Source organism: Dendrobates tinctorius, unplaced genomic scaffold, assembly GCF_039654945.1.
Source record: "Dendrobates tinctorius isolate UK_male_01 unplaced genomic scaffold, ASM3965494v1 ptg000232l, whole genome shotgun sequence".
In the NCBI taxonomy this organism is placed as follows: domain Eukaryota; kingdom Metazoa; phylum Chordata; class Amphibia; order Anura; family Dendrobatidae; genus Dendrobates; species Dendrobates tinctorius.
In genome coordinates, this window is record NW_027361899.1 from 19577605 (window position 1) to 19603160 (window position 25556).

Genomic DNA, 25556 nt, shown 5'->3' on the forward strand with positions numbered 1-25556 from the left:
GTTACATCCTGTATTATACCCCAGAGCTGCACTCACTATTCTGCTGGTGCAGTCACTGTGTACATGCATTACATTACTGATCCTGAGTTACATCCTGTATTATACTCCAGAGCTGCACTCACTATTCTGCTGGTGCAGTCACTGTGTACACACATTACTGATCCTGAGTTACATCCTGTATTATACTCCAGAGCTGCCCTCACTATTCTGCTGGTGCAGTCACTGTGTACATACATTACATTACTGATCCCGAGTTATATCCTGTATTATACCCCAGAGCTGCACTCACTATTCTGCTGGTGCAGTCACTGCGTCCATACATTACATTACTGATCCTGAGTTACATCCTGTATTATACCCCAGAGCTGCACTCACTATTCTGCTGGTGCAGTCACTGTGTACATACATTACATTACTGATCCTGAGTTACATCCTGTATTATACCCCAGAGCTGCACTCGCTATTCTGCTGGTGCAGTCACTGTGTACACACATTACATTACTGATCCTGAGTTACATCCTGTATTATACCCCAGAGCTGCCCTCACTATTCTGCTGGTGCAGTCACTGTGTACACACATTACATTACTGATCCTCAATTACATCCTGTATTATACCCCAGAGCTGCCCTCACTATTCTGCTGGTGCTGTCACTGTGTACATACATTACATTACTGATCCTGAGTTACATCCTGTATTATACCCCAGAGCTGCACTCACTATTCTGCTGGTGCAGTCACTGTGTACATACATTACTGATCCTGAGTTATATCCTGTATTATCCTCCAGAGCTGCACTCGCTATTCTGCTGGTGCAGTCACTGTTCACATACATTACAATACTGATCCTGAGTTACCTCCTGTATTATACTCCAGAGCTGCACTCACTATTCTGCTGGTGGAGTCTTTGTGTACATACATTACATTACTGATCCTGAGTAGAGATGGGCAGACCCCTGGATGTTCTGGTCCAGTGGGTTTGGCTGAACAGTTAAAAAAAAAAAAAAAAAAAGTTCAGGTATGACAACAGTATCCAGATCCCATTCACTTGAATGGGGGGGCCCGAACATCCAGTGTTTGCCACGCTGTCATGTGCGTGACCGCGCGGCATACACTGCTTCTGACCTGTAGTAAACTCATTACCGCCGGTCAGAGAACCGTAGTTCCCATGCTGTTATTTGAGGCCGCATCTGTGATCAGAGGTAAAAAGTTTACCTCCGGTCACTTGCACAGGCTGATGGGACTACTGCTTCCATCAGCCTACACCTGCTGTTGCTAATAACAGTGAGAGCAGGATCGGCTGATGGGAGCATTTATCAGCTGTCTCCTGTACTCTAAATAAATAGCAAAAAAAAGCGGCGTGGGTTCCCCTGTATTTTGGATAACCAGCGAGGCAAAACTAACAGCGGGGTTGCAACCTTTAGCTATCAGCTTTCGCAAGGCTGGTTATAAAGAATAGAAGGGTCGACACTCCTTTTTTTTTTTTAATAATTTAACTAAATAATTTAAAAAAAGGCGTGGGGTTCCCCCCATTTTTGACAACCAACCAAGCTGAAACTGACAGCTGGGGGCTGGTATTCTCAGGCTGGTAAGGGGCCATGGATATAGCCTCCCCAGCCTAAAAATAGCAACCCGCAGCAGCAGCCCAGAAAAGGCACATCAATTAGATGCTCCAATTCTGGCCCTTTGCCTGGTTCTTCCCACATGCCCTATAGCTGTGGCAACAAAGAGAGTATTGAATATTTATGCATGGAGGCTGATTTTGTCTGTCTCGTGTATTCACATGTGTCAGTTGGAATTACCCTTTGGCGGCACTTATTATTATACATCGCATACCTCTATGAATATGAATGCCGCTATTTGTGGGGATGGTAATTCTCTTCTTGATTTCAGATACTGAGTGAAGTTAGAAATCAAATACAAGGAAAACAGGAGGCGTCCCCAGTTTTTGAAGTTAACCTGGAACTGCCCTCCATGATGGAAGATGACAAGCAAGTCACCACCCGGGCGCCAGCGGCTTCACATAATCGTTCAGGAAGCAAAAAGCAAGTCACTTTCGAAGAAGGAAATCTGGTTGATGCTGGTAAATATTAGTATTGAATGGGAGGCTAGAGCTGATCATGCACAGCTAATAATGTGTCTTGCAAAAGTATTCAACCCCTAAAAACCCACATTAAAAGATTTGCCAGTGATTACAACATACCGCCTGTAAGACAACATACACATTAAAAACTGCTAAATGCCGTTTGCAAAAGTTTTCAGTCCCTTCAGTACTTCTTTGCAGAGATGAGCAAACAAATTCCCAGGTCCCTGATTCAGTGGCCACATCAGTAATCCATTTTGATTTGTCCGAAGGAGGTGACACTGGAGCCAGCGCAGAATATGGGTACAGAATTTACAGATCCATTATTTAGTGTGTAATTGTCTTCTATATACCAGATTCTGAAGAATCAGTCAGTGATGGCAAAGATGAAGAAGGTCCAAGGAGGTAAGACGAATGGAGGTCAGCCGTCTAGTGTGGTACACAGGCCCGGGGAGAGATGGGCATATGCCACCTTTAATAGTCCCGTTCTTCAGGCCTTGATGGACAGCATAACTGTATTAGGATTATTATGTTTGCGTTTGGTCTACACAGTGCTCCCACTCTCATGATCAGCCCCCCGACAGTAATCCGAGGCCCCGGGTGTTTTTTGAATCTAGGAACAACGCTTCTCACCTCATCTATTTTGCTAACGTATTTATATATTGCAGGAGTTCAGCTGCTTCCATGCGTGTCCTGGTCGTCCCCCCTATCACTGAATTTGAAATACATATGCAAGGCCTTACGGATAGATTCGAGCAAACTATCGGTAGGTTACTAGAAGTTGCACAAGAATATATTAGAATATAACTACTATAATACTGCCCCCTATGTGCAAGAATATAACTACTATAATACTGCCCCCTATGTACAAGAATATAACTACTATAATACTGCCCCCTATGTACAAGAATATAATTACTATAATACTGCCCCCTATGTACAAGAATATAACTACTATAATACTGCCCCCTATGTACAAGAATATAACTACTATAATACTGCCCCTATGTACAAGAATATAACTACTATAATACTGCCCTTATGTACAAGAATATAACTACTATAATACTGCCCTCTATGTACAAGAATATAACCACTATAATACTGCTCCTATGTACAAGAATATAACTACTATAATACTGCCCCTATGTACAAGAATATAACTACTATAATACTGCCCCTATGTACAAGAATATAACTACTATAATACTGCCCCCTATGTACAAGAATATAACTACTATAATACTGCCCCTATGTACAAGAATATAACTACTATAATACTGCTCCTATGTACAAGAATATAACTACTATAATACTGCCCCTATGTACAAGAATATAACTACTATAATACTGCTCCTATGTACAAGAATATAACTACTATAATACTGCCCCCTATATACAAGAATATAATTACTATAATACTGCTCCTATGTACAAGAATATAACTACTATAATACGGCTCCTATGTACAAGAATATAACTACTATAATACTGCCCCTATGTACAAGAATATAACTACTATAATACTGCCCCTATGTACAAGAATATAACTACTATAATACTGCCCCTATGTACAAGAATATAACTACTATAATACTGCCCCTATGTACAAGAATATAACTACTATAATACTGCTCCTATGTACAAGAATATAACTACTATAATACTGCCCCTATGTACAAGAATATAACTACTATAATACTGCTTCCTATGTACAAGAATATAACTACTATAATACTGCCCCCTATATACAAGAATATAATTACTATAATACTGCTCCTATGTACAAGAATATAACTACTATAATACTGCTCCTATGTACAAGAATATAACTACTATAATACTGCCCCTATGTACAAGAATATAACTACTATAATACTGCTTCCTATGTACAAGAATATAACTACTATAATACTGCCCCCTATATACAAGAATATAATTACTATAATACTGCTCCTATGTACAAGAATATAACTACTATAATACTGCCCCTATGTACAAGTCTATAACTACTATAATACTGCTTCCTATGTACAAGAATATAACTACTATAATACTGCCCCTATGTACAAGAATATAACTACTATAATACTGCTCCTATGTACAAGAATATAACTACTATAATACTGATCCCTATACACAAGTTATTCCGTATTGTACAGTTTGCATTGTTACTAAGAATTATTCTCATTACCACAAACATGAATCTCATTTCTCCATTCCATATAGCATCGTCTCGGCTGCTGGTATAAATACACATCTGTCTCCTTTATTCTTTGGGCAGAATGTATTTGTATGTATTTCCGCTCAGTCGTTTGTGGGTCCCATCTGGCAGTGTAGTCTGTGAGTCACAATACTGTCATCTGTATCTGTAATGGTACATTAACAAGTAGCTGAGGGCTGCGTTGGCCGGGGCACAGCGGTGCTGTACGTGGCAGCTCATGAAGTAGGCGACTGGGTCTCCTGTGATTGCTTTTCTTGTATTTTTAATCTAAAGGTCTTTACAATTGTGGTGGTCCCTCACAACTTGTTCATTTCTCCATTGTTACTTTTTTTTTTTTTTTTTACTATTTTTCGACCCTGTTCATGGTTGTGTAATTTTGTTAGTGTCTTGTAGTACTGGCAAATTTTTCACATGGACAAACTTGAATTTTGCACAGGTTTTATGAAAGTAGCACATTGATCATAAGGGTTTTAAGAACGGTCACTGGAAGGTCACAAAATGGTTGCTGCCTGAAGATACTGATTCTCATTGTGAAGAGTGTTTAGAGCAGTGCACCCTGGGATACAGTATGCATATGAGCTATCTCCGGTGTGAACTGCAGGTAGTTACCGTCTATTACCCCAAACAGCATTCACCTAATGCCGAAGTTTATGGCACGAGTCCTATTGTAGTGCAGCTGTATCCACATTGTGCAGGGATGAGGCAGTGACCCAGAAAAGTTCAAAGCAAAACGTGTTTTAATGTCCAACTCACATAAAGAAACAGCACACAATATCCTCTGGATCACAGCTGGGAACAAGACAGTCCACCTCCAGATCGCAGCCGGTAACAAGACAGTCCTCCTCCTAGACCGGTGACCGTGGGTGACTGCACCGCCATGCATGCTGAGGGGGTGCCAGGCCTTTTGGCTCCACTTGGCCCTGTGTTGCCTCACACAGGTGGAGCTCTGCTTAGCCTTCTGCTCTGCACGCTTGCAAGAACAAACTGACACACCCAACGCTCTGCTTCAGGAGTTCTTCACAAGGAACCTGTGGCCGTAGGCCACATGGGAAACCTGGCCGGGAAGGAAACAGACTGCTCCACTACCTTCCTGTAGTCCATTTAAAAAATAAAAGCCCAGAGCAGTTTTCCTTAAATCTGCCTATGGACAAATAACTTACCCAAGACCAACACTAACTTTTATTATGCATTGCAATCACAGCTATGTCTGTGACTGCAATGCATTCCCGCGGCCTAAATATGCTTCTGTGCGCATCCTGGGGGGGACACACAGTGACCCCTACATATGACACCAGTCACTGACTCACACTATGGAGAAGTATTCGGTTCCTTGGCTAGTATTGGACTTGGCTTTGCCTAAACTGAGGGGTGGAGAACCTTGTATCCTCTTTTTTTTTTTTTTTATTGTGTTACCTAAGTATTGTAGTCGTACTTTTTATCCCCACTGTCCCCGCACCTTTGATGCATAAATACCTTTTTTATCACTCTTCAGATTTATGGAAATTGCGGCGGTCCGGTCCGATGGGCGTGGCTTATTTTCCCCCCACCTTGGCTTGTTGGACGTTATTTCTTCTGTGAATATAACAGATGGCGTTGTTTATTTGTGCCTGCGCATTGATAAGGCCGATCGCGCTTGCTCAGTATGCTTTGCCTAACTGGGGGCAAAGCATATAATCGCTACTGCACATGCGCCGGTATTTTTCCCTGCGTCTATGACCTGGAGGTCTTCATATGCATATGAGAAGACACTTATGCATATAAGAAAAACACGTTAGAGTAAACTCACTGAAGGGGGCGGTCCGGTCCGATGGGTGTCGCGGTCCAGTGTGGCGCCTCCCATCTTCATACGATGCCGTCCTCTTCTTTCCTTCCTGTAGTAGCTCCGGCGCAGGCGCACTGCTCTGCCCTGTTGAGGGCAGAGCAGAATACTGCAGTGCGCAGGCGCCAGACCTCTCCCGACGCCTGCGCACTGCAGGACTCTGCTCTGCCCTCAACAGGGCAGAGCAATGCGCCTGCACTGGAGCCACTACAGGAAAGGAAGAAGAGGACGGCATCGTATGAAGATGGGAGGCGCCAGACTGGACTGCGACACCCATCGGACCGGACCGTCCCGTCCCCTCCGGTGAGTATAATCTAATGTGTTTTTCTTATCTTTCAGGTTACATCGGGGGCTTATCTACAGCATTACAGAATGCTGTAGATGAGCCCCTGTTGTCAATGCCGGCAGCTGATAGTCCAAAAAATGGGTGACAGATTCCCTTTAACAGTAGGTCAGGGCAGGTGGAGTTCACCCAACACAGAAGACTAGGGGAGGTGAGGACAGGGGGCATTTACCCAATACAGAAGACTAGCGGAGCTCAGGATAGGTGGAGTTCACCCTACACAGAGGATTAGCAGTAGGTAGGGGCAGGTGGAGTTCACCCAACACAGAAGACTAGCGGTAGTTCAATGAAGGGATAGTTCAACCAATACAGAAGACGAGCTGTAGATCAGGACAGATGGAGTTCAACCAATACGAAAGTGTAGCCGTTAGGGCAAGTGAATTTCACCCAGTCTAGTAGACTAGTAGTATGTCAGAGCAGGTTGAGTTTTGCCAAATAGAATTAACTAGCGGTAGGTCAGGGCAGGTGGAGTTCTCCCAATATAGGAGACTAGCGTAGGTCAGAGTAGGTGGAGTTTACTCGGTGCAGAATACTAGCAGTAAGTATGGACAGGTAAATTTTACCCAATACAGAAGCCCAACGGTAGGTCAGGGCAAATGGGGTTCACCCAGTACAGAAGACTAGCAGTAGGTCAGGGCAGGTGGAGTTCACCTAATTCAGAAGACTAGTGATAGGTCAGGGCAGGTGGAGTTCACCCAATGCAGAAGACTAATGATAGGTCAGGGCAGGCGGAGTTAACCCTAGTGAAGAAGACTAGCGGTAGGTCAGGGCTGGTGGAGTTCATCTAGTGCAGAAGGCTAGTGATAGGTTAGTGTGGGTGGCGTTCACCCGGTGCAGAAGACTAGCGGTAGGTTAGGGCAGGTGGAGTTCTCCCAATATAGGAGACTAGCAGTAGGTCAGAGTAGGTGGAGTTTACTCGTTGCAGAATACTAGCAGTAAGTATGGACAGGTAAATTTTACCCAATACAGAAGCCCAATGGTAGGTCAGGGCAAATGGGGTTCACCCAGTGCAGAAGACTAGCAGTAGGTCAGGGCATGTGGAGTTCACCTAATTCAGAAGACTAGTGATAGGTCAAGGCATGTGGAGTTCACCCAGTGCAGAAGACTAGTGATAGGTCAAGGCAGGTGGAGTTCACCCAGTGCAGAAGACTAGTGATAGGTCAGGGCAGGTGGAGTTCTGTGACGAGTGTCAGCTTACGCTGAGTTGTTCTTCTTAGAAAGAGTGGACCCTCTGGGCCGTGGCACCCACCCACCTAGGGCGAGCTGACCTAATGAGAACCACCCCCTATACAGGGAGTGTCAGGGGCAAGACCAAGGGGGTGAGCCACCACGGCTGCTGGACCAGACGGCCGGCTCAGGAAAACAAGACAAGGCAAGACAAGTCATTACTTCAAAGGAACTTCATTAAGGAAGACTTCAGGTACAACAGGTGCAAAACGTGAACACACAGAACATAAAGCAGGGTGTGTGCAAGAGCACGCCGAGGTCCAAGACTTGTGGAACTCTTCAGGGTGCAACAGCAAACGTGAACACAGAGTTCATGAAACAGGGTGCGTGGAATGGCACGCCGAGGTCCAGGCATGGAACGTGCAGATGGTACACGGACATCGGACTCCGGACAACAGTCCACGATCAACCAGGGCATCAGGGTCTGTAGCTCAGAGGATGATCGGCAGGATCCGGACATCCAGTAGTTAGCCAGGGTTCCATGCAAGGAAACAAGAGAGTTAGTGACATGGTGCTTGTCAACGGACACGCCAGGATCAGGTTCACAGGACAGAGACCTGCGCATGCCGAGGGGCATGCCAGGAACGGGTCGGGTTCACAGGACGGTGGCCTGCGCATGCCAAGGGGCAAGCCAGGGACGGGTCAGGTTCACAGGACGGTGGCCTGTGCATGCCAAGGGGCTTGCCAGGGACGGAGAAGGTTCAATGGCATCGGAATACAGGGTGCTGGCATCGACCGACAGGGTCCAGGTATCTGGCTACGGACATCAGCTCCGGACAGCAGGCCGCAGTCATCTAGGTCCGGACCTCTGGCAGCGGTCGGCAGGTTATGGAATCCGGCAGGCAAACTAGGGAACAGAAAGGAGCAAAAGGAGACAAAGGCTTTGTGCAAGAGTAGCACGAAAAGGCACAGTGCGAGAACCAGTGTGAGTGCAAGGGAGCACAGAGACCACGGCTGGGAGCACCGGCAGGTGGTACCGACGATGGCAGTTGCAAGCGGGCATGACTAGAGGCGGCACCGCTGCGGGGCCACGCAGCCAGACCACTATAGCACTGGACGGGGCACGGCTGGGGCACACAGGCGAGCACGACTAGAGGCGGCACGGCTGAGGCACACCAGGTAGGCACAGGCGACCAGGCATGTGCACAGAGGCACGGAGCCACAAGGCAGGGCTAGGCAAAGACACAGGACAGAGACGCGTACAGCCAGTACGGCAAAGCCTAGTGCGAAAAGTGCAAGGGCGCACGAAACATCAGGGACAATACAAAGAACGAGGCAGAGACCTGCGCATGCAAAGAGCATGCCATGGACAGGGACAGTCTAGCAGCGGAGCGTAGGCCGAAGCCCAGAGTCGGGCCAAGGAAGGACCTTGGGACTAGACAGGGTACAGAGCGAGGCCTGCACGTGTAGAGACACGCCAGGGAGAGGTTCAGAGCAGAGGCCTGCACGTGTAGAGACACGCCAGGGACAGGTTCAGAGCGGAGGCCTGCACGTGTAGAGACACGCCAGGGAGAGGTTCAGAGCGGAGGCCTGCACGTGTAGAGACACGCCAGGGACAGATTCAGAGCGGAAGCCTGCACGTGTAGAGACACACCAGGGACAGGTTCAGAGCGGAGGCCTGCACGTGTAGAGACACGCCAGGGACAGGTTCAGAGCGGAGGCCTGCACGTGTAGAGACACGCCAGGGACAGAGACAGAGGCAAAGGTACCTGAAGCCACAAAGCAGAGCAAGACATGACACGAGGACAGAAACACGGAACAGAAGCAGAGCAAACAAGGACTACAAGGCAAAGCAGAGCAGGGACAGAACATGGCACGAGAGACAACACAAGACATGGCACAAGACAAGAGACGGAATACGAGCACGGAGCGTGTGCAGAGAATCACGACAGAGCAGAGTGCAAGGGCACAGAATAGAGGGAGCGCCCCACAGACCAAGCAGCCATGCAGGGACACAACACAATACTCAGGCCCAGAGCATAGGAAGGGGCGGCCTGATATGGGGCATAGCACCTCCTCTTCCAGGTCAGGACCAGGGGAGCACTTCCGGGTTCAAATCCACAGGATAACAGAGTGTAGTCACATGATCGGAGTTCCAGACATGACGAGACGACTGCAGGATCCGTGCTGAAACCTAGACAGGTACAGAGCAGAAACGCAGGCATCCTGCAGCTCAGACATGAGGTGAGTGTGCACACTGCTCTAGGGAACATGCAGCATAGCAGACAAGATATGCGCATGCACATCGCTCCAGGAGTTCTTGAGACAAAACAGACATGGCGGACATGACAAGTTCATCCAGTGCAGAAGGCTAGTGATAGGTCAGGGCAGGTGGAGTTCACCCAGTGCAGAAGGCTAGTGATAGGTTAGTGTGGGTGGCGTTCACCTGGTGCAGAAGACTAACGGTAGGTTAGGGCAGGTGGAGTTCACCTAATACAAAAGGCTAGTGGTAAGTTAGGGCAAGTGGAGTTCACCCTGTGCAGAAGAGTAGCAGAAGGTCATCTCAAACACTAGATGTCGATAGTCAAGGAGAGAGATCGGGAGCAGTAGAGAAGCTACGGCCGCTTTATGGGGCGTGATGCTGCAACCAGATGAAATGAAGACCAACGACCATATTTCTGTTTCTTCCAGGGCAGACTTCTGGTGTGTATGAGGTCTTGGGGAATAAGTGATCTTACCATTTACCCTATCCTCAGATTGACAAGCATGGAGGATGTTTGTCCAGATCTTCTCTTTTAAGGACCCTGGTTTCTTTTATTAATATTTTTCCAAAAACATGAATAGACCTTGGTAGAAATTTTAATATCTGCCTTAAGCAGGGATTTTATTATGGTTGTCTGCTGGTGTCCACTCCCTGCCAGTATATTTGGGTATGTGCATCTATTGTCCTGGCTGATTTCGATGTGGCGTTTTCTGGCGGAGTTATGTTATATTGTGGCAGGCTGACCTCCTTTGGCCTACATACTGGCTCCCTGCATCACATGGAGATGACTTTAGAGGAGAACAGGATGATGGTAGACCTAAGGAAGGACTATGTACTGATGTTTTTTCTTCACCATATTGCAGGCAAACTCTCTCCTCTTAGTGAGGATCCCGGTTTCTCAATATTCTTCATTCCGCAAGGTCGTGAGAAGAAAACTCCTCCTGATGAAGGGACAACAAGGAGGCCAAATAAAATCTGGCCTAACTGTGAGCTTCTTCTAGGACCGGATTCAGATTATCAAAGAAGGGTACGTGTCCCTCACCCCCAACAGAACTGCACAATATCATTAGTTGGGATTTTAAAGCAAACTTAAGAATAATCTGTTGTCTGTGTGTGTACATGAGGAGTAACACTACATCTGCTAATTATATGACTTATATCCTGTATTTTCACCAGCTTTCCCCTCTGCAGACTGTATCTCTAATTTTCAGTTGTCACTGAGATAGTAGATGGAGACTAGCTGTAAACACAGACATGAGGGGTCTCTGCTCTCCTGTCTCTATGTAGCACATATTCAGAAGTAGTAACAGCATGGACGATATTATACAGCAGTACTGAGCAGTGTAGTTTTGAATCCAGCATTAGGGTGAGATAGAAGGAAAAACACTTATTAGAAAGCATCGGCACTGAGGACCTTATGCAGCATTATTGACCATTGTACAGTTGTGGCCAAAAGTATTGACACCCCTGCCATTCTGTCAGATAATACTCAGTTTCTTCCTGAAAATGATTGCAAACACAAATTCTTTGGTATTATTATCTTCATTTAATTTGTCTTAAATGAAAAAACACAAAAGAGAATGAAGCAAAAAGCAAAATATTGATCATTTCACACAAAACTCCAAAAATGGGCCAGACAAAAGTATTGGCACCCTCAGCCTAATACTTGGTTGCACAGCCTTTAGCCAAAATAACTGCGACCAACCGCTTCCGCTAACCATCAATGAGTTTCTTACAATGCTCTGCTGGAATTTTAGACCATTCTTCTTTGGCAAACTGCTCCAGGTCCCTGATATTAGAAGGGTGCCTTCTCCAAACTGCCATTTTTAGATCTCTCCACAGGTGTTCTATGGGATTCAGGTCTGGACTCATTGCTGGCCACCTTAGAAGTCTCCAGTGCTTTCTCTCAAACCATTTTCTAGTGCTTTTTGAAGTGTGTTTTGGGGTATTGTCCTGCTGGAAGACCCATGACCTCTGAGGGAGACCCAGCTTTCTCACACTGGGCCCTACATTATGCTGCAAAATTTGTTGGTAGTCTTCTGACTTCATAATGCCATGCACACGGTCAAGCAGTCCAGTGCCAGAGGCAGCAAAGCAACCCCAAAACATCAGGGAACCTCCGCCATGTTTGACTGTAGGGACCGTGTTCTTTTCTTTCAATGCCTCTTTTTTTTCTCCTGTAAACTCTATGTTGATGCCTTTGCCCAAAAAGCTCTACTTTTGTCTCATCTGACCAGAGAACATTCTTCCAAAATGTTTTAGGCTTTTTCAGGTAAGTTTTGGCAAACTCCAGCCTGGCTTTTTTATGTCTCGGGGTAAGAAGTGGGGTCTTCCTGGGTCTCCTACCATACAGTCCCTTTTCATTCAGACGCCGATGGATAGTACGGGTTGACACTGTTGTACCCTCGGACTGCAGGGCAGCTTGAACTTGTTTGGATGTTAGTCGAGGTTCTTTATCCAACATCCGCACAATCTTGCGTTGAAATCTCCTGTCAATTTTTCTTTTCCGTCCACATCTAGGGAGGTTAGCCACGGTGCCATGGACCTTTACACTTCTTGATGACACTGCGCACGGTAGACACAGGAACATTCAGGTCTTTGGAGATGGACTTGTAGCCTTGAGATTGCTCATGCTTCCTCACAATTTAGTTTCTCAATTCCTCAGACAGTTCTTTGGTCTTCTTTCTTTTCTCCATGCTCAATGTGGTACACACAAGGACACAGGACAGAGGTTGAGTCAACTTTAATCCATGTCAACTGGCTGCAAGTGTGATTTAGTTATTGCCAACACCTGTTAGGTGCCACAGGTAAGTTACAGGTGCTGTTATTTACACAAATTTAGAGAAGCATCACATGATTTTTCGAACAGTGCCAATACTTTTGTCCACCCTCTTTTTTTATGTTTGGTGTGGAATTATATCCAATTTGGCTTTAGGACAATTCTTTTTGTGCTTTTTCATTTAAGACAAATTAAATGAAGATAATAATACCAAAGAATTTGTGTTTCCAATCATTTTCAGGAAGAAACTGGGTATTATCTGACAGAATTGCAGGGGTGTCAATACTTTTGGCCACAACTGTAGCTGCTAATCCAGTAGTGGTGTGAGATTTAAAAAAAAAAACAATTACTAAAAAGCAGCAGCCTGCAGTATTGTACAGTGCAGCTGTGAATCCAGCCTGGGTTGAGATATAACACTTTCTTGAAGTCATCTACATAGAATACGTCATATTGTAGTACTGAGCAGAGTAACTGCGAATCTGACACTTGAGTGAGATACAAGAAAGCAGAAGCATGAAGGATTGATTTTATATGTAGGACTGAGCAATATCACTGTGAATCCTGCACTGGCATGAGCAATGTGAGTTAGTGAAAAAGGTAAGTAAGCAGTGGAGCAAAGGAATAGTGCGTTAAGGCATTCCCTGCTCAGTGGGTGGCAGGCAGTCGGTGCCTACAGATTCCTGATAGGTAATCTGATAATGGGTGTGGGGACATTTTCTTGGTACCTGTTGATTTGCGTAAGTGACAGTTCACCCAAAACTTCCTGAATGTTCCACACCGACGACGTTCCTGCTAATAATTTACAGGTGAGAGGTATAGTGTTGATCATGAAATTCTCCATGGAGGAAGTGGACCGGTACAGCAGTCACTTCACCAGATTCTGCGCCATGGTGAGGACAGCAGAGACTGTAAAGGGGAAGATAAGCAGCGCCCAGACGGAGCTGCCCCCGGAGGACTATCGGAGCATCCTGGCCACGATGAAAGGCTTCACCCAGGAGTGTCAGCACATGGACATCGAGAGAAGAGTCCTCAATATCAAAGTGAGGAGCCGAGACTTTCAGACGGCGTGCCTGCAGCATCTGAGCTCAGTTGTAGATATCATTCACACCTCCCTGCCTGCAATGGCGTACACCAAAAATATCCAGCTACTGGAGGTAAGGAAAGCTGTGCCCCATTTTTCTCTGAGTTCATCCGTAATCCATAGCTTCTGGTATCATATTATTCCCTTGGATTTCAGTGTATTAATTGTATGCACCAAGCTCCTCTGCGCCCTCTAGTGGTGGCTGCAAGCAGTCAGAAATGTTTAAAGGGGTTTCCCCACAAATGCAAAGTATCGCCTATCCACCAAGTACACATTTCACGTTCTCATCCATAATGTCCCAAAGCGCTTGGGCCAATTGACTGGCTACCAAGCAGTGCTGCATGTCCCCGTAACAAATCTTCACTCGCGATAAAACCTGATCACCCAGGATGGGAGAAGCTGATTGCTGCGCCAACTCCGTTTTTAAAAGGACTTGTTTTTTGCAGGTTTCCCCTTTAAAGTTTGCTTTATTTTTACAGAAATCAATATTGCATTTGTATTCTTACTGGATGTGTTGTCCAGTAGCAGGAACCACTCCACCTCTTCCTATGCTCAAGGGGATCCAATGCGTGGGAGTGAGCTACTGAGCATGTGTGACCACCAGTACTGGACTCAATTTTCGACCGGGATCTGCCCCAAATTGCCTGGGATTGTATAAAAAGAGCCTAAAATATCAGACAAAACCCCAGACCAGACCCTTACATTAATTCAGACCCCGTATAAGACTCCTAAATTAATTCAGACTCCAAGACCATATCCTTTAATTTAGACCCCCAGACGAGACCCCTAAACTAGTTCACACTCCCAGACCAGACCCCTAAACTAATTCAGACCCCCAGACCAGGCCCCTGGATCAGACCCACAGTTTAAATCACCCCATTTTTCCCCAAAAATAAATAAAAAAAAATGCAAAAAAAAAATAACATTTGATAACGTGTCTGAAAATGAAAAATATAATTAAAATAAATTTCCCATATTCCCTAGTAAAGTTTGCCTTCCTTTCCCCTTCACCTTTTCCCACCCTTCTTTTGCCTTTATCATTTATCCCATTAAATATCGTTATTTGTTATATCATTAAAAATTCAACACAAACCATTGGAAAACAAAATGTAAGATTCTATAAATTGTACGTTGAACGTAAAAAAAAAAAAAAAAAATGATTTTCCTGTTATTGAGGGGGGGGGGGGGTCGTGAGGGTCTCCCCAATTCCCTAAAAAATTGGAATAAAAAACAATCAAAATGTTTTTTGGACCTCAAAAAGGTCCAATAAAATGTGCAGCTCCGCACACAGCAAAAAAGTTACAGGTCTCAGAAAATTGTAACACAATTTTTATTATTTTTTTTTTAACAATCTCTGAAGTTTTTTTAAATTACAAAAATATAAAAGAAAAATTATAAAAAAAAAAGTTTAAGTTTGGTCGTGCCTCCACAGACGTTCCCTGCACTCATCGGTCCGGGATTACAGACATTCTGAAACAATTCAAACTTCTTAATACTTGAAATCGTTTGTCTCCTTCATCAAGTTTCCTGCAATCTTCTCCCAAGTGGATAATTCTGCGTTGCGCGCTGTCTGAGTGCTGATTTGTGGCGGAGTGGAATATGTTCGGGGTATTATCATATATTTTCGGGCGCCGGATTCACGAGATGATGAATAATGTATCCATTCTATAATCAACGATTGCCTTGAAGGATTCGCAATCTTCACGTATTTGCATTAACTTTATTTCCTGCTCTGTATACATTATAGGATTTTTTTTTTTTTTTGGGGGGGGGGAGGAATGATTTGTTGTTTTTGGATGACACTGTTCATTTTATCCTATAATGTACTGGTAAATGGGGGAAAAACACAAATCAGCTGAAATTGTTAAAAAAAAAACTTAAATTCCACCATTGTTGCCTGAGTTACATTTTCTCTAGCAATCTTCCACAACAGCATAGGAGGTTGTCTCCACGCCCTAATAGGGGACAGGAAGTACAAAGAGGTTAAAAGGCCCCTCCCACCTCCTTCTCACCAGTGTCTTTCCTGTCCTCCATGGGGCATGGAGAGGTTAGTGTTAGGCGTCGGATTCCTGCAGCGACACAACAGAAATCCAGAGCCTCACATGCTACTCTGCAGCAAGCCATTCCCTCTGCTGCTCTACTGAGCATGCTCACGAGACAATCTCCCATTGGAGGTCGGGAGTCACGTGCTCAAATCCTTCTCCAGATCTGATTGGTCCATCTCAGAGATCTGGAAGGTCCCGGCAGCGCACGGCTATAAAAGGCCCGCATGGCCGCTCGGCCATGCGCTAGTATAGACTCTTCTTGCTAGATGTGTGAATGGTGATGGATGTATGACTCTGGTGACTGACTTATTAAGATTCCCCTCCCTCTGATATTACGCATGTGGATAGGGAACTAGGGAAAGAGTCAGCGCCAGTCAGTGGCAAGCCATAGGCCACTGTGCACACCACACCTCTACACTAGCGTCCGATGGTGTCACGTCTCGGCACTATCGCAAAGCAGCTGTGTCTGCCGCCGCGCAGCATTCGGCAGCACTTACCGGCGTCCGCAGTAGCGACGCCGCATGCACGGTAGATCTAGTCGGACACCGACCACAGTCTTGGGCCCTGTCCTGTGACCGGATACCATGCCTGCAATTCCGCTGAGACCCGTGGGTCTAGCAGGTTCGGCGTTTATGTTTATGCTACAGCGCCTCTGTGAGCTAACAGAGTCCGCTTTCCGCACATTGGGTGACATTGAACCCGTGCGCGTTATACCGCCATATAGCGCGTCTGCCATTAATTAGCAGCCGTGTTAACATCTTCTGCACGGTGGACCCCGAACGGCGAACTCACTTTATTATTTATTTATTTAGTGCATTCTGCCGTTCCTAACAGTTAGAGGTATGCTGCGTGGCCGGCTGCTGCAGTGTACCTGACAGATTTCTAAATGGCCGGGCAGTGGTGGTCGGTGGCTCTGCCTTCCCGCCTCCGTGCTGCTCCTGTCTTCTTGAATTCGGGACCTTCCTGGCCCACCTGCGCTCCCTCGGGGGGTAAAGCGGGCCAGTGATCCCCGACCGGAGGCCTCCCACAGCTCTCCGGTCTCTCCTCCTCCTGCACGCACGGCTATCGGTGTCCCGGAAGTGGCACATTTCCAAGGTATGCGTTCCACCCTGGAGCGCCGGTGAATTCCGGTCCGGCTTGTGGCGAGCCCCCGGATTGCTGACAGCATGCAGAGCTCGCCAGAAATGACTGTGCCTGCTCTGGACCCTGGGAGGAGGGGGGGGAAAATTAAGGAAGCGCTGAGGGCGGGTTTTTAACTTTTTACAAACCCGCCGGAAGATGCCGACAGGTAAGACGAATCCCCTGTCAGCATAGTTCTTCCTGCCCTGCATCTGCAGAGCCCATCGCTGCCCCAGCCACACTAAGTGTCTATTGGGGTGGGTCCTATTGGTGCCGTCCTGGGTATAGGGGTCTAAGTTCATCAAAATACTTCTCTCTGTTCTTGTAGGGAGACAAGTCCTCCCATAAAGGCACTAATACCACCAAAATGTCCGTTAAATGCGCCGTATGTAACATAAAACTCAGCATGGGTGGGGGGGGAATTGTCAGGCATGCACAGACGGAGTGGTCAGGGAGCAAAGCACTGGTGCTTTGCAGCATGGGTGGATGACATCTGCAAGGAGTGTGTTTGTTCTCCCTGTGCTCAGGTGGGCTGCCACCTATCCTCCAAGTTTCTCCCCTCCTCCACCTCCTTCACCTGCGGGCTCACCTCCCTCAAAAAAAAAAAACAAACAAACTTTTTTCGGACGACTTATGATCTGAGTGAGAGGAGTCAAGAGCCCCTAGAACCTCTGAAGCCAGAAGATATCATTTTTTTTTTCTTCGGAGTAGGTGGAGGAGCTGGTTTGTGCCGCTCCCGTCAGGTGTCAGCCAATAAGCAACTTGAAGCTGGCCAGAATGGGAGACCAGCAATCCCTGGTAAATGTTTGGAGGTAGCCAAACAGACAACTATTCCGCTCCATCACAACTTAAACATATGTTCCCTCTGGGGGTGATGCATACAAATGCAGGTCATGCTTTCAAAAAGCCGCCTGCCATTCTAGGCTGAGGGTGACTGCATTTGTCAGATGGCGGCTGCTAGGTAGCTTGAGACCCAATCAATTCCGAAAGTGGATATTCAAGTGGCAGGAGTCGTGTAAAGGACAGTTCTTCCATGTTGATGATGCATCCCAGCTTAAGGCCCGAGGGACCTTAAAATAGAGAGCCTTCTCAGAAAAGTCTGGAAGACCTCTGCCCTGAAATCGGGAATTGCTTCCACGTGCGTTTCTAGATCCCTCTTCCAGTGGATAGAGGAGCTAGAAAATCATAGTTCTCAGGCTCAGGGGGTGAGCTTCTTGACTCGCTTCCCATACTACAGAGGTACAGGCTTCCTGGCGGACGCATCTATAATAATCCGTCTAATTCTGCCAGGCAAGCCCTCTGGCTTAAAACATGGAGCGGGGATATTACCTTCAGGGTTAAGCTTATTTCATCCCCTTCAAAGGTGTACACGTCTTTGGCCCAGCTCTGAATGAAATCCTTGGAAAGGGAGCAATGGCGGTGTCGGCCGCTAAGCAGCTTGAGCCTGGGCTGGGCCGCGTTCGCAGGTCCGGGGTCATGCGTAGGACCCCAAGGAAGCGGTTTTCTCGAGCCCCCCAGAACCAGTCATCCCAGCTAAAAGGGAAGGGATGGAGCTATACTAAGGGGAGAGGCAGTAATATCCTAGTCCCCCAGCAGCAACAACAGGAGGAACAATGACTCGGACCTGGTGGGGTCAACAGCCATTCTAAGCTGAATTTGCATGCCCTCGTCAGATCGCAGCCGCTAAGCAGCTTGAGGTCGGGCCAGTAGCGGCATGGGAATAGCCCCTGAGTTCTCAGTGTAATCAAGGACGACCTTCTTCTAGAATTCGAATCCTCCTCCCTGCGGGGTCTGGGTCACCTCCCTACCATCTCAGGAAACTTTGGCAACGCTAAAGTCCGGCATTCAGCTCCTGCAATCAGAGCGGCCATATCTCAGTTCCCTGTGGGAGAGCATGAAAGGGAGCCCACAGGGGAGGATAATAATAATAAACTTAAGGAAAATGGAGTCAGTAAAGGCTGCCATTCTCTTGATAGGATCTCATTCCTTCAGGGCAACCATAGACCTGAAGGATGCCTATTTTCTCATTCCTTTTTCATCCTACTCACAGGAAATATCTAAGGTTTGCGGTCCGTCGGGGTCCAGAGGAAAGTGCTTCCCTTTGGGATATCCTCTGCCCCACAAGTATTTTCAAAACCTATGGTGGAGCTGTGTCCCATGTCCGAGGCCAGGGTATATGCATTGTACCTTACCGGGATGACCTATTGATAATAGGAACCTCCTACCAGACTCTGGAAAACCAGGTAGCTCAAACTCTGGATATTCTCCAATCTCTGGGGTGGATCCCGAATATAAAAAACCACAGAGCAAACCCTCTCAGGAGATAAGGCTTTTGGGAGTCCTGTTAGACTCAAGGAAACAGATGTCCTTCCTTCTGGAAGCTCATCAAGTGACTATAATATCAAAGATCTCGAGCTTCAGAAAGCAGAGGTCCCCGACCCTCTGGTCAGCTATGTCAGTGCTAAGATCGAGGGCGTCCTGCATCCAGTCGGTGCTCGAGGCGCAGGCCCATGCCAGAATCCTCCAGTCCCATATCTTGGGAAATTGGACAGAGATCACAATTGCCTAAACAGGAGAGTCCTGACCCCAGGGAAAGTAAGAGCTTCACTGGCTTGGTAGATGGACCACAAAAATCTGCGCAGAGGCGTCAGCTGGTCCCATGTCCTCTTGGTCGCAGCCGTGGTATCCCAGCTGCCATTCCAGGGGTTATGGAGTCAAGAAGTGAGTACGAGATCTTCCAATTTCACTGAGAGCAGTGGAGGAAGCTTCCTGGCTGCAAGACACCTGGCCCAGGGTCATCATATCAGGATCTATGACAAAGGTGGCACGAAGTTAGTGCCACCGGCCATTCTAGGCTGAGCGTGACTGAATTTGTCAGGTGGCGGCCGCTAAGCAGATTGAGGCCGGGACCAGAATGGGAGACCAGCCCGCCATCGCAGGCCACGGCAGGGCCGGCCCGAACGTATAGGCGAACTAGGCGGCCGCCTAGGGCGCCGACCCAAAGGGGACGCCAGAGAAAAAATAGAAAAAAATTATAAAAAAATCTTTTCAAAAGGCAAAAAGTTTTAGGGATGGAAAGAAAAGTGTACATATTTAAGGGCAAATATGACGCAAGAGAGGTTGGTTGGGTTGGCAACAATTTCGATAGAATCTGAAGTTGCTAAACAAATTAATCTCGGTGACCTGGTGTCATCCTTTTCAAAAAAAAAAAAGGCAAGGAAACAAAAATTTTAATTAACTATGGTCGTTTTTGTTTTGTGTTATTGATTACTTTGTATATATTTGTCCTATACAACTTCTCAGAAGATTAAAGAGTTAGGAGAGAGTTAATTAATCATTGTTGTTGTGGTTTATTTTGCTCCTAAATTTATATCCCAAGTTTTCATCTACTGCCAAGAATAGCAGGGGCGCAACAAAATAGTTTTGCCTAGGGCGCCGTAATCTCTCAGGCCGGCCCTGGGCCACGGGTCATGCATTTGCAACAGCCTAAAAAATCTTTCAGGACGAATACTTTCTTGAGCCGAAAGGCACCTCCTTTCACTAACAGCAGTCCACCTAAAGGGGACCTCCAATCTTCAGGCAGACTTCCTGAGCAGAAGATGTATCCAGGCTGGTGACTGGAGTCTGAATGGAAGAATCTTTCAGAAACTAGTGAACAAGTGGGGCCTTTTCGGAGGTGGATCTGCTAGCATCAAGCAGAAAAGCTCAAGTAGGAAACTATTTCTCCCTGTACCCCAGGGATAGATCACTAGGGGTAGATGCATTTGCTCACAAGTGGGTCCATTTGGCGCAGGTCTCTCCCCCAATTTCAATCCTTGCCGCAACCCTGAGAAAGATCCGAGAAGATCGAACCACGGCCATCTTGGTGGCTCCGCTGGGAAGAGGAGCTGGGTTTCCTTAATTACAGGACTCCAGGTAGATGGACCGCTCCTCTTACCCTTGGAGGATGACCTCCTCCTGCAGGGCCCCCTACACCACCCAAACCTTTGGGGAAGGAAGTTAGCGGCCTGGTTACTGAGACCCAGATCCTGAGGGCCAAGGGTCTATGAGAGGTGGTGATTAAGACCCCTTAGAAATCAAGGAAGCCAGTCACCAATGCCATATACAACAAAGTATGGAAGAGATTTTCATCATTGTGCCTGCCGAATCCTCCTGACCCATCATATCCTGGATTTCTTACGGAAGGGGCTTGAGTTAGGCCTAAAACCTAGCACCCGGAAGGTACAAGTCTCGGCCTTGAGCTTCAGGTTCAACTGCGACTTAGCCAGCCACCGGGGCATAAGAAGGTTCATGACATCAGTCACTAGGCTACATCCCAAAAAGCAAATTGTCATTCCACAATTGAACTTAAATGGGGTGCTTAAGGGGGCTCACTCAATCCCCCTTTGAGCCTCTATCATCTTATACTTCTCAGCTCCTCTGCTGTAAAGCGGCCTTCCTTGTAAGCAATAACCTTAGCGAGGCGTATAGGGGAGCTCCAGGCTCTTTAAAATAGAGAGCCCTACCTAACCATTAGGAATGATTCTCTAGTTCTCTCCCTTGATCCATCCTTTCTCCTGAAGGTCGTGTCTAACTTTATTAGGTCACAGAATATAATTCTTTCCTCATTTTTGCCAGAACCCAGCAATCCTAAAAACGAAATGTTTTCATATGCTTGGTGTAAGGCACATAAACCTTCACTACTTGAGTTGTACTAAGCCCTATAGAATTGACCACAACCGGTCGGGTGCAAATAAAGGAAGGAGGGTGACAAAAAACACCAATGCCAACTGGCTCAAGAAGGCCATCTCTGAAACATATCTAGCATAGAACATCACACCCCTTACGGGAATCGGGGCTCATTTAACACGGTCTACCTCTGTCTCATGGGCTAAGAGGGCAGGTGCATCCTCCGAGCGGATCTGCAGGGCTGCAACTTGGTCCTCATTACATACCTTTTACTAAGCACTATAGGTTGGACCTTGGTCCAACTGGGTTCTAATCTTTGGCCGAAAAATTCTTCAGGCCGTTGTCCCCCCCCCCCAGGTGCAGTATAGGTTGGTATGCCTCCTATGCTGTCGTGGAAGGTTGCTAGAGAAAATAGAATTAGACTTATCGGTAATTCGGTTTCTAGAAACCTTCCACGACAGCACTATTTACCTCCCTGTATTCTTGGACAAATCCTGAGAATCTTAAGGTAACCGGTGCTACGGAGTTCAGTTATAAGTCACTGGTGAGAGGGAGGTGGGAGGGGCCTTTTAACCTCTTTGTACTTCCTGTCCCCTATTAGGGCGTGGAGACAACCTCCTATGCTGTCGTGGAAGGTTTCTAGAAACCGAATTACCGGTAATTCGAATTCTATTTTTTTTTTCAGTAACTTTATTCCGCAGGTACAGTAAATATGATTACAACTTAAAAAATAAATAAATAAAAATTCTAAATTTATTTTTTTCCTTGAGACCCATAATTTTTTTTTTCTGTTGATGGAGCTGTGTGAGGACTTGATATTTTTATTGGTACCATTTCAGGGTACATTTTATTTTTTTATTTTTGGGTCTGGGGTACGAAGGCAGTCAACTGAGGCATTTTTTTATGTAATTGTATAGGAAGATTAATTTTTATATTTTGGAAGATTGAACTATTACAGACGCAAGATTCCAAATAGACTTATTTTTTTGTTTTCGGAATGGAAAAAGGAGAAGGGAGAGTTTTAACTTTTTTTTCTTTTTATTTTGTAATAAATGTTCCTTAGTGACCTGAACCTGCCATCGCACCCCCTTCAATCAGCTCTTCCTGGTGTCGGCACAGCACAGCTCCGTCAACTGTATAGTGGCCGCGGCCAGGTACTGCACCCTTTTCAAACCAAATCAGTAGGGGGCGCATGTGCAGTACCAAGCCGTGGCCACTATTTTATCGATGGAGCTGTGCAGCTCCGTTACTGAATAATTGCTGGGGGTGTTGGATGTTACATGCCCGCTGATCAGACATTTATGACCTATCCAAAGAATAAGCCATCAATGTCCTGGACAACCCCTATAATTCTAGATGTCTGGACCAACAAGCTAGCCATGGGCACCCATGACTTGATGCTAGGAACCTCCAAACCAAATCTAAGCACTTAAACGCTAAGAGATCGCTGATGTTAGAGACCGGTGGGTATAACATAACCGGCCATCTCAGTTTAAAGAGCGGAGTCATCTTCTTCATCTGGACATGTAATGTACATGGATAAGGACATGGACATAGTTCTTTTCAACATTACTCTTCCATAATTTTTTTGATGTAAGCTGCTCAGCTCCAATCACTACTGATCTAAAACTTTGGGTTATGTGGGTCACCTTTACATTCCTCCCTGGCCCAGTATTCTCCAGAGCATGCCCATGTGGTGATGTAGCGAGACGTGGGCAGTCATTCTTCATACTGCCCATCAGTATTCTTCACCACTCACCTCACACACTGAGGGTTTAGCCGACAAGAGGACAGCGACCACCTTGGCCACCAAACAAGGGATCACTTGGCTCACCTTGACACCATTGTGGATTGCAATATTAATCACTAATACCAACTTGTACTTTATAGATAGCGTCGGTAAATGTCTTAAGCACATACTTGCCAACTTGGAGGTAAATGCTTTGGGCACAGACTACATTTTTAAGCCCAGACCAATTCTTTTTTGCCTTGTTCTTTGCATCTCCAACTTCCATTTCTCGCTTCTCCGCGCCCCCCGTTCCTTGACCTCCCACATGATGAAACCTTGACGTCACTGATTTCAAATTCCCAAATCAATGTAAACGTCTTTAGCAGGAAAAATTTGGTTATTCGCGAAGGACGACACAAATAAATGACAAGTATACTGGTTATATGATGAAGGACAAGGGAAGCTTTTACCTATATTGACCAGTTGTGTATCATGTCCGGGGGGTTTACACAATGCATACGTCTCCTTCAATGTAAACCTCTCCAACCATCACTAGATGCGTTCTTCTATTTTTTCCGCTGTACGACACGTACAAAAATCCATCGGCCTCTTTTTCCTTCTCGTATATCTGTCCCATGGTTACACCAGACTGAGGCTTGGTCTTGCCTACAAGGAGGACGGTGTCCATTTCTGAAGGCAGTTGAAGGCTTTTTTTTGATAATCAACATAAACAACTCAACGATGATATCAGAAAATACCAGGTATTTCCACTTATCGATACCCGTAACATGAGAACCAGGTATTTTCTCCAGGATTATTGGAGCGTAATTTTGGATAACTGGCTTGGATTTTTGATGACGCAGCATGCCTCTGTGCCAATGGGTGTTCTTCTTTAAACATCCACTTCATGTTACCAAGTACTGACAACGGATCAGTATGATGTTTTTCAGGAGCGGGAACTCTAATAGAAAGAGGTGTGGTCTCTAACAGGAAAGGGTGGGGCATCAGAGAATTATGGGAGAATACTCCTAACAGAGTTTCCATATGAAGAGAAATCATTGAGGTTTTGCAGGATGGAATGGTAAATTGGACTGGTCTTTCATAGAGAAACTCTTTTCTCTTCTGGGATGAGACAACTAGAAATTAGTCTTTTAATTTGAGACACAATAGTCAAATTTTAGCTTAGTAATGTCTCTTGGTTTCCATCAGTGCTTTTAGATTCCAAGATTCCACCCAGCCTGTCAATGGTTAGGGTAGAGAGGGGCCAATCTCCTCTTTTTTTAAGGCCTTGTATCTGCAGAGGAACATATCTACATGCAGATCTAAGCAGTCAAGTCATAAAGAGAAGTTACTACCTCTTTGGCATTATACTTCTTTTCTTCAAGCTCAGTGGTGTGGTTACCCAATTATTACTCACCTGTCCTGGCTCCAGTGTCTGCCTCTGTGTCCTTCATCTGCCACATCCAGTTCCTTCTGGGTTTTTTTGCACATCTGGCACACTCTTTTTGAGGTCCACTCCCAGACATTAAATTGGAAGCTGCATGAGTATTCAGGTAGTTGGCTCTGACACCTGTACCGTGAATTGTCTTCCTGTTCTGCGTGAACCTCATGTCTAAGCAAGCTCTGCTATCTTGCTGGCAGGTTCTGCCTGAACTCTATGTGACAAAACTAGCTCTGTGCTATATTGATAAAATAACTCTGATGGACCAGTTTTGCCTCAGAATCTCCTAAGTAATTTAGCGATACTACTTTGGATCCCCGTCGCTTAGTCGACTCTGTTTTGTTGTTGTCTAATACTGCTACACAAGTTGCCTGCCTGCCACATGAGCCTTTGCCATTCCAACTGGATCCTTCTGGTGCACCAAAGCCATCTGTCCGTGCTGAACTGAATTTCTCAATCTGACCAAGGGCTTCACCTCACCAAGTCCTTCATCTGAGGTGAGCTGCACAATGACGGCACTCGGTTCCTGTTGTAGCAGCAGTTTATGTCTGTGTAGAAGTGCACTTACGTTTGGTGATCAACCGGCTGTCTACTAGAGAGGAGTCATTGTTGTTGAATGTCTCAATGAGTTTAGGAGATAAGATTAAGCTTTTGCTTCTGCCTGAAGACTTGGCGGGTTGCATGACCTCGGGTTCAGCGGGGACTGGAGAGGAGGATGCATTCGTGCTTGGTTTGATCCTGCTTTTCCCCATTGTTGTTCGTGGTGATATTGGCCACCATCGGTAGAGAAATTAAGG

At 46.1% G+C, this 25556-nt stretch overlaps 1 protein-coding gene and 1 pseudogene across 1 annotated transcript in view; one reads left to right on the plus strand and one right to left on the minus strand.

Moving 5' to 3' along the window:
* DNAH14 (dynein axonemal heavy chain 14) overlaps nucleotides 1-25556 on the plus strand; it is a 183871-nt gene that overhangs the window by 5812 nt on the left and 152503 nt on the right. The window contains exons 8-12 of the mRNA XM_073556432.1: nucleotides 1892-2081; nucleotides 2438-2486; nucleotides 2750-2847; nucleotides 10761-10924; nucleotides 13483-13830. Of these exons, the coding sequence (XP_073412533.1) occupies nucleotides 1892-2081; nucleotides 2438-2486; nucleotides 2750-2847; nucleotides 10761-10924; nucleotides 13483-13830 (849 nt within the window). The remainder of the gene's footprint in view (nucleotides 1-1891; nucleotides 2082-2437; nucleotides 2487-2749; nucleotides 2848-10760; nucleotides 10925-13482; nucleotides 13831-25556) is intronic.
* LOC141060140 (gamma-aminobutyric acid receptor-associated protein-like 2 pseudogene) lies at nucleotides 23824-24227 on the minus strand (annotated as a pseudogene).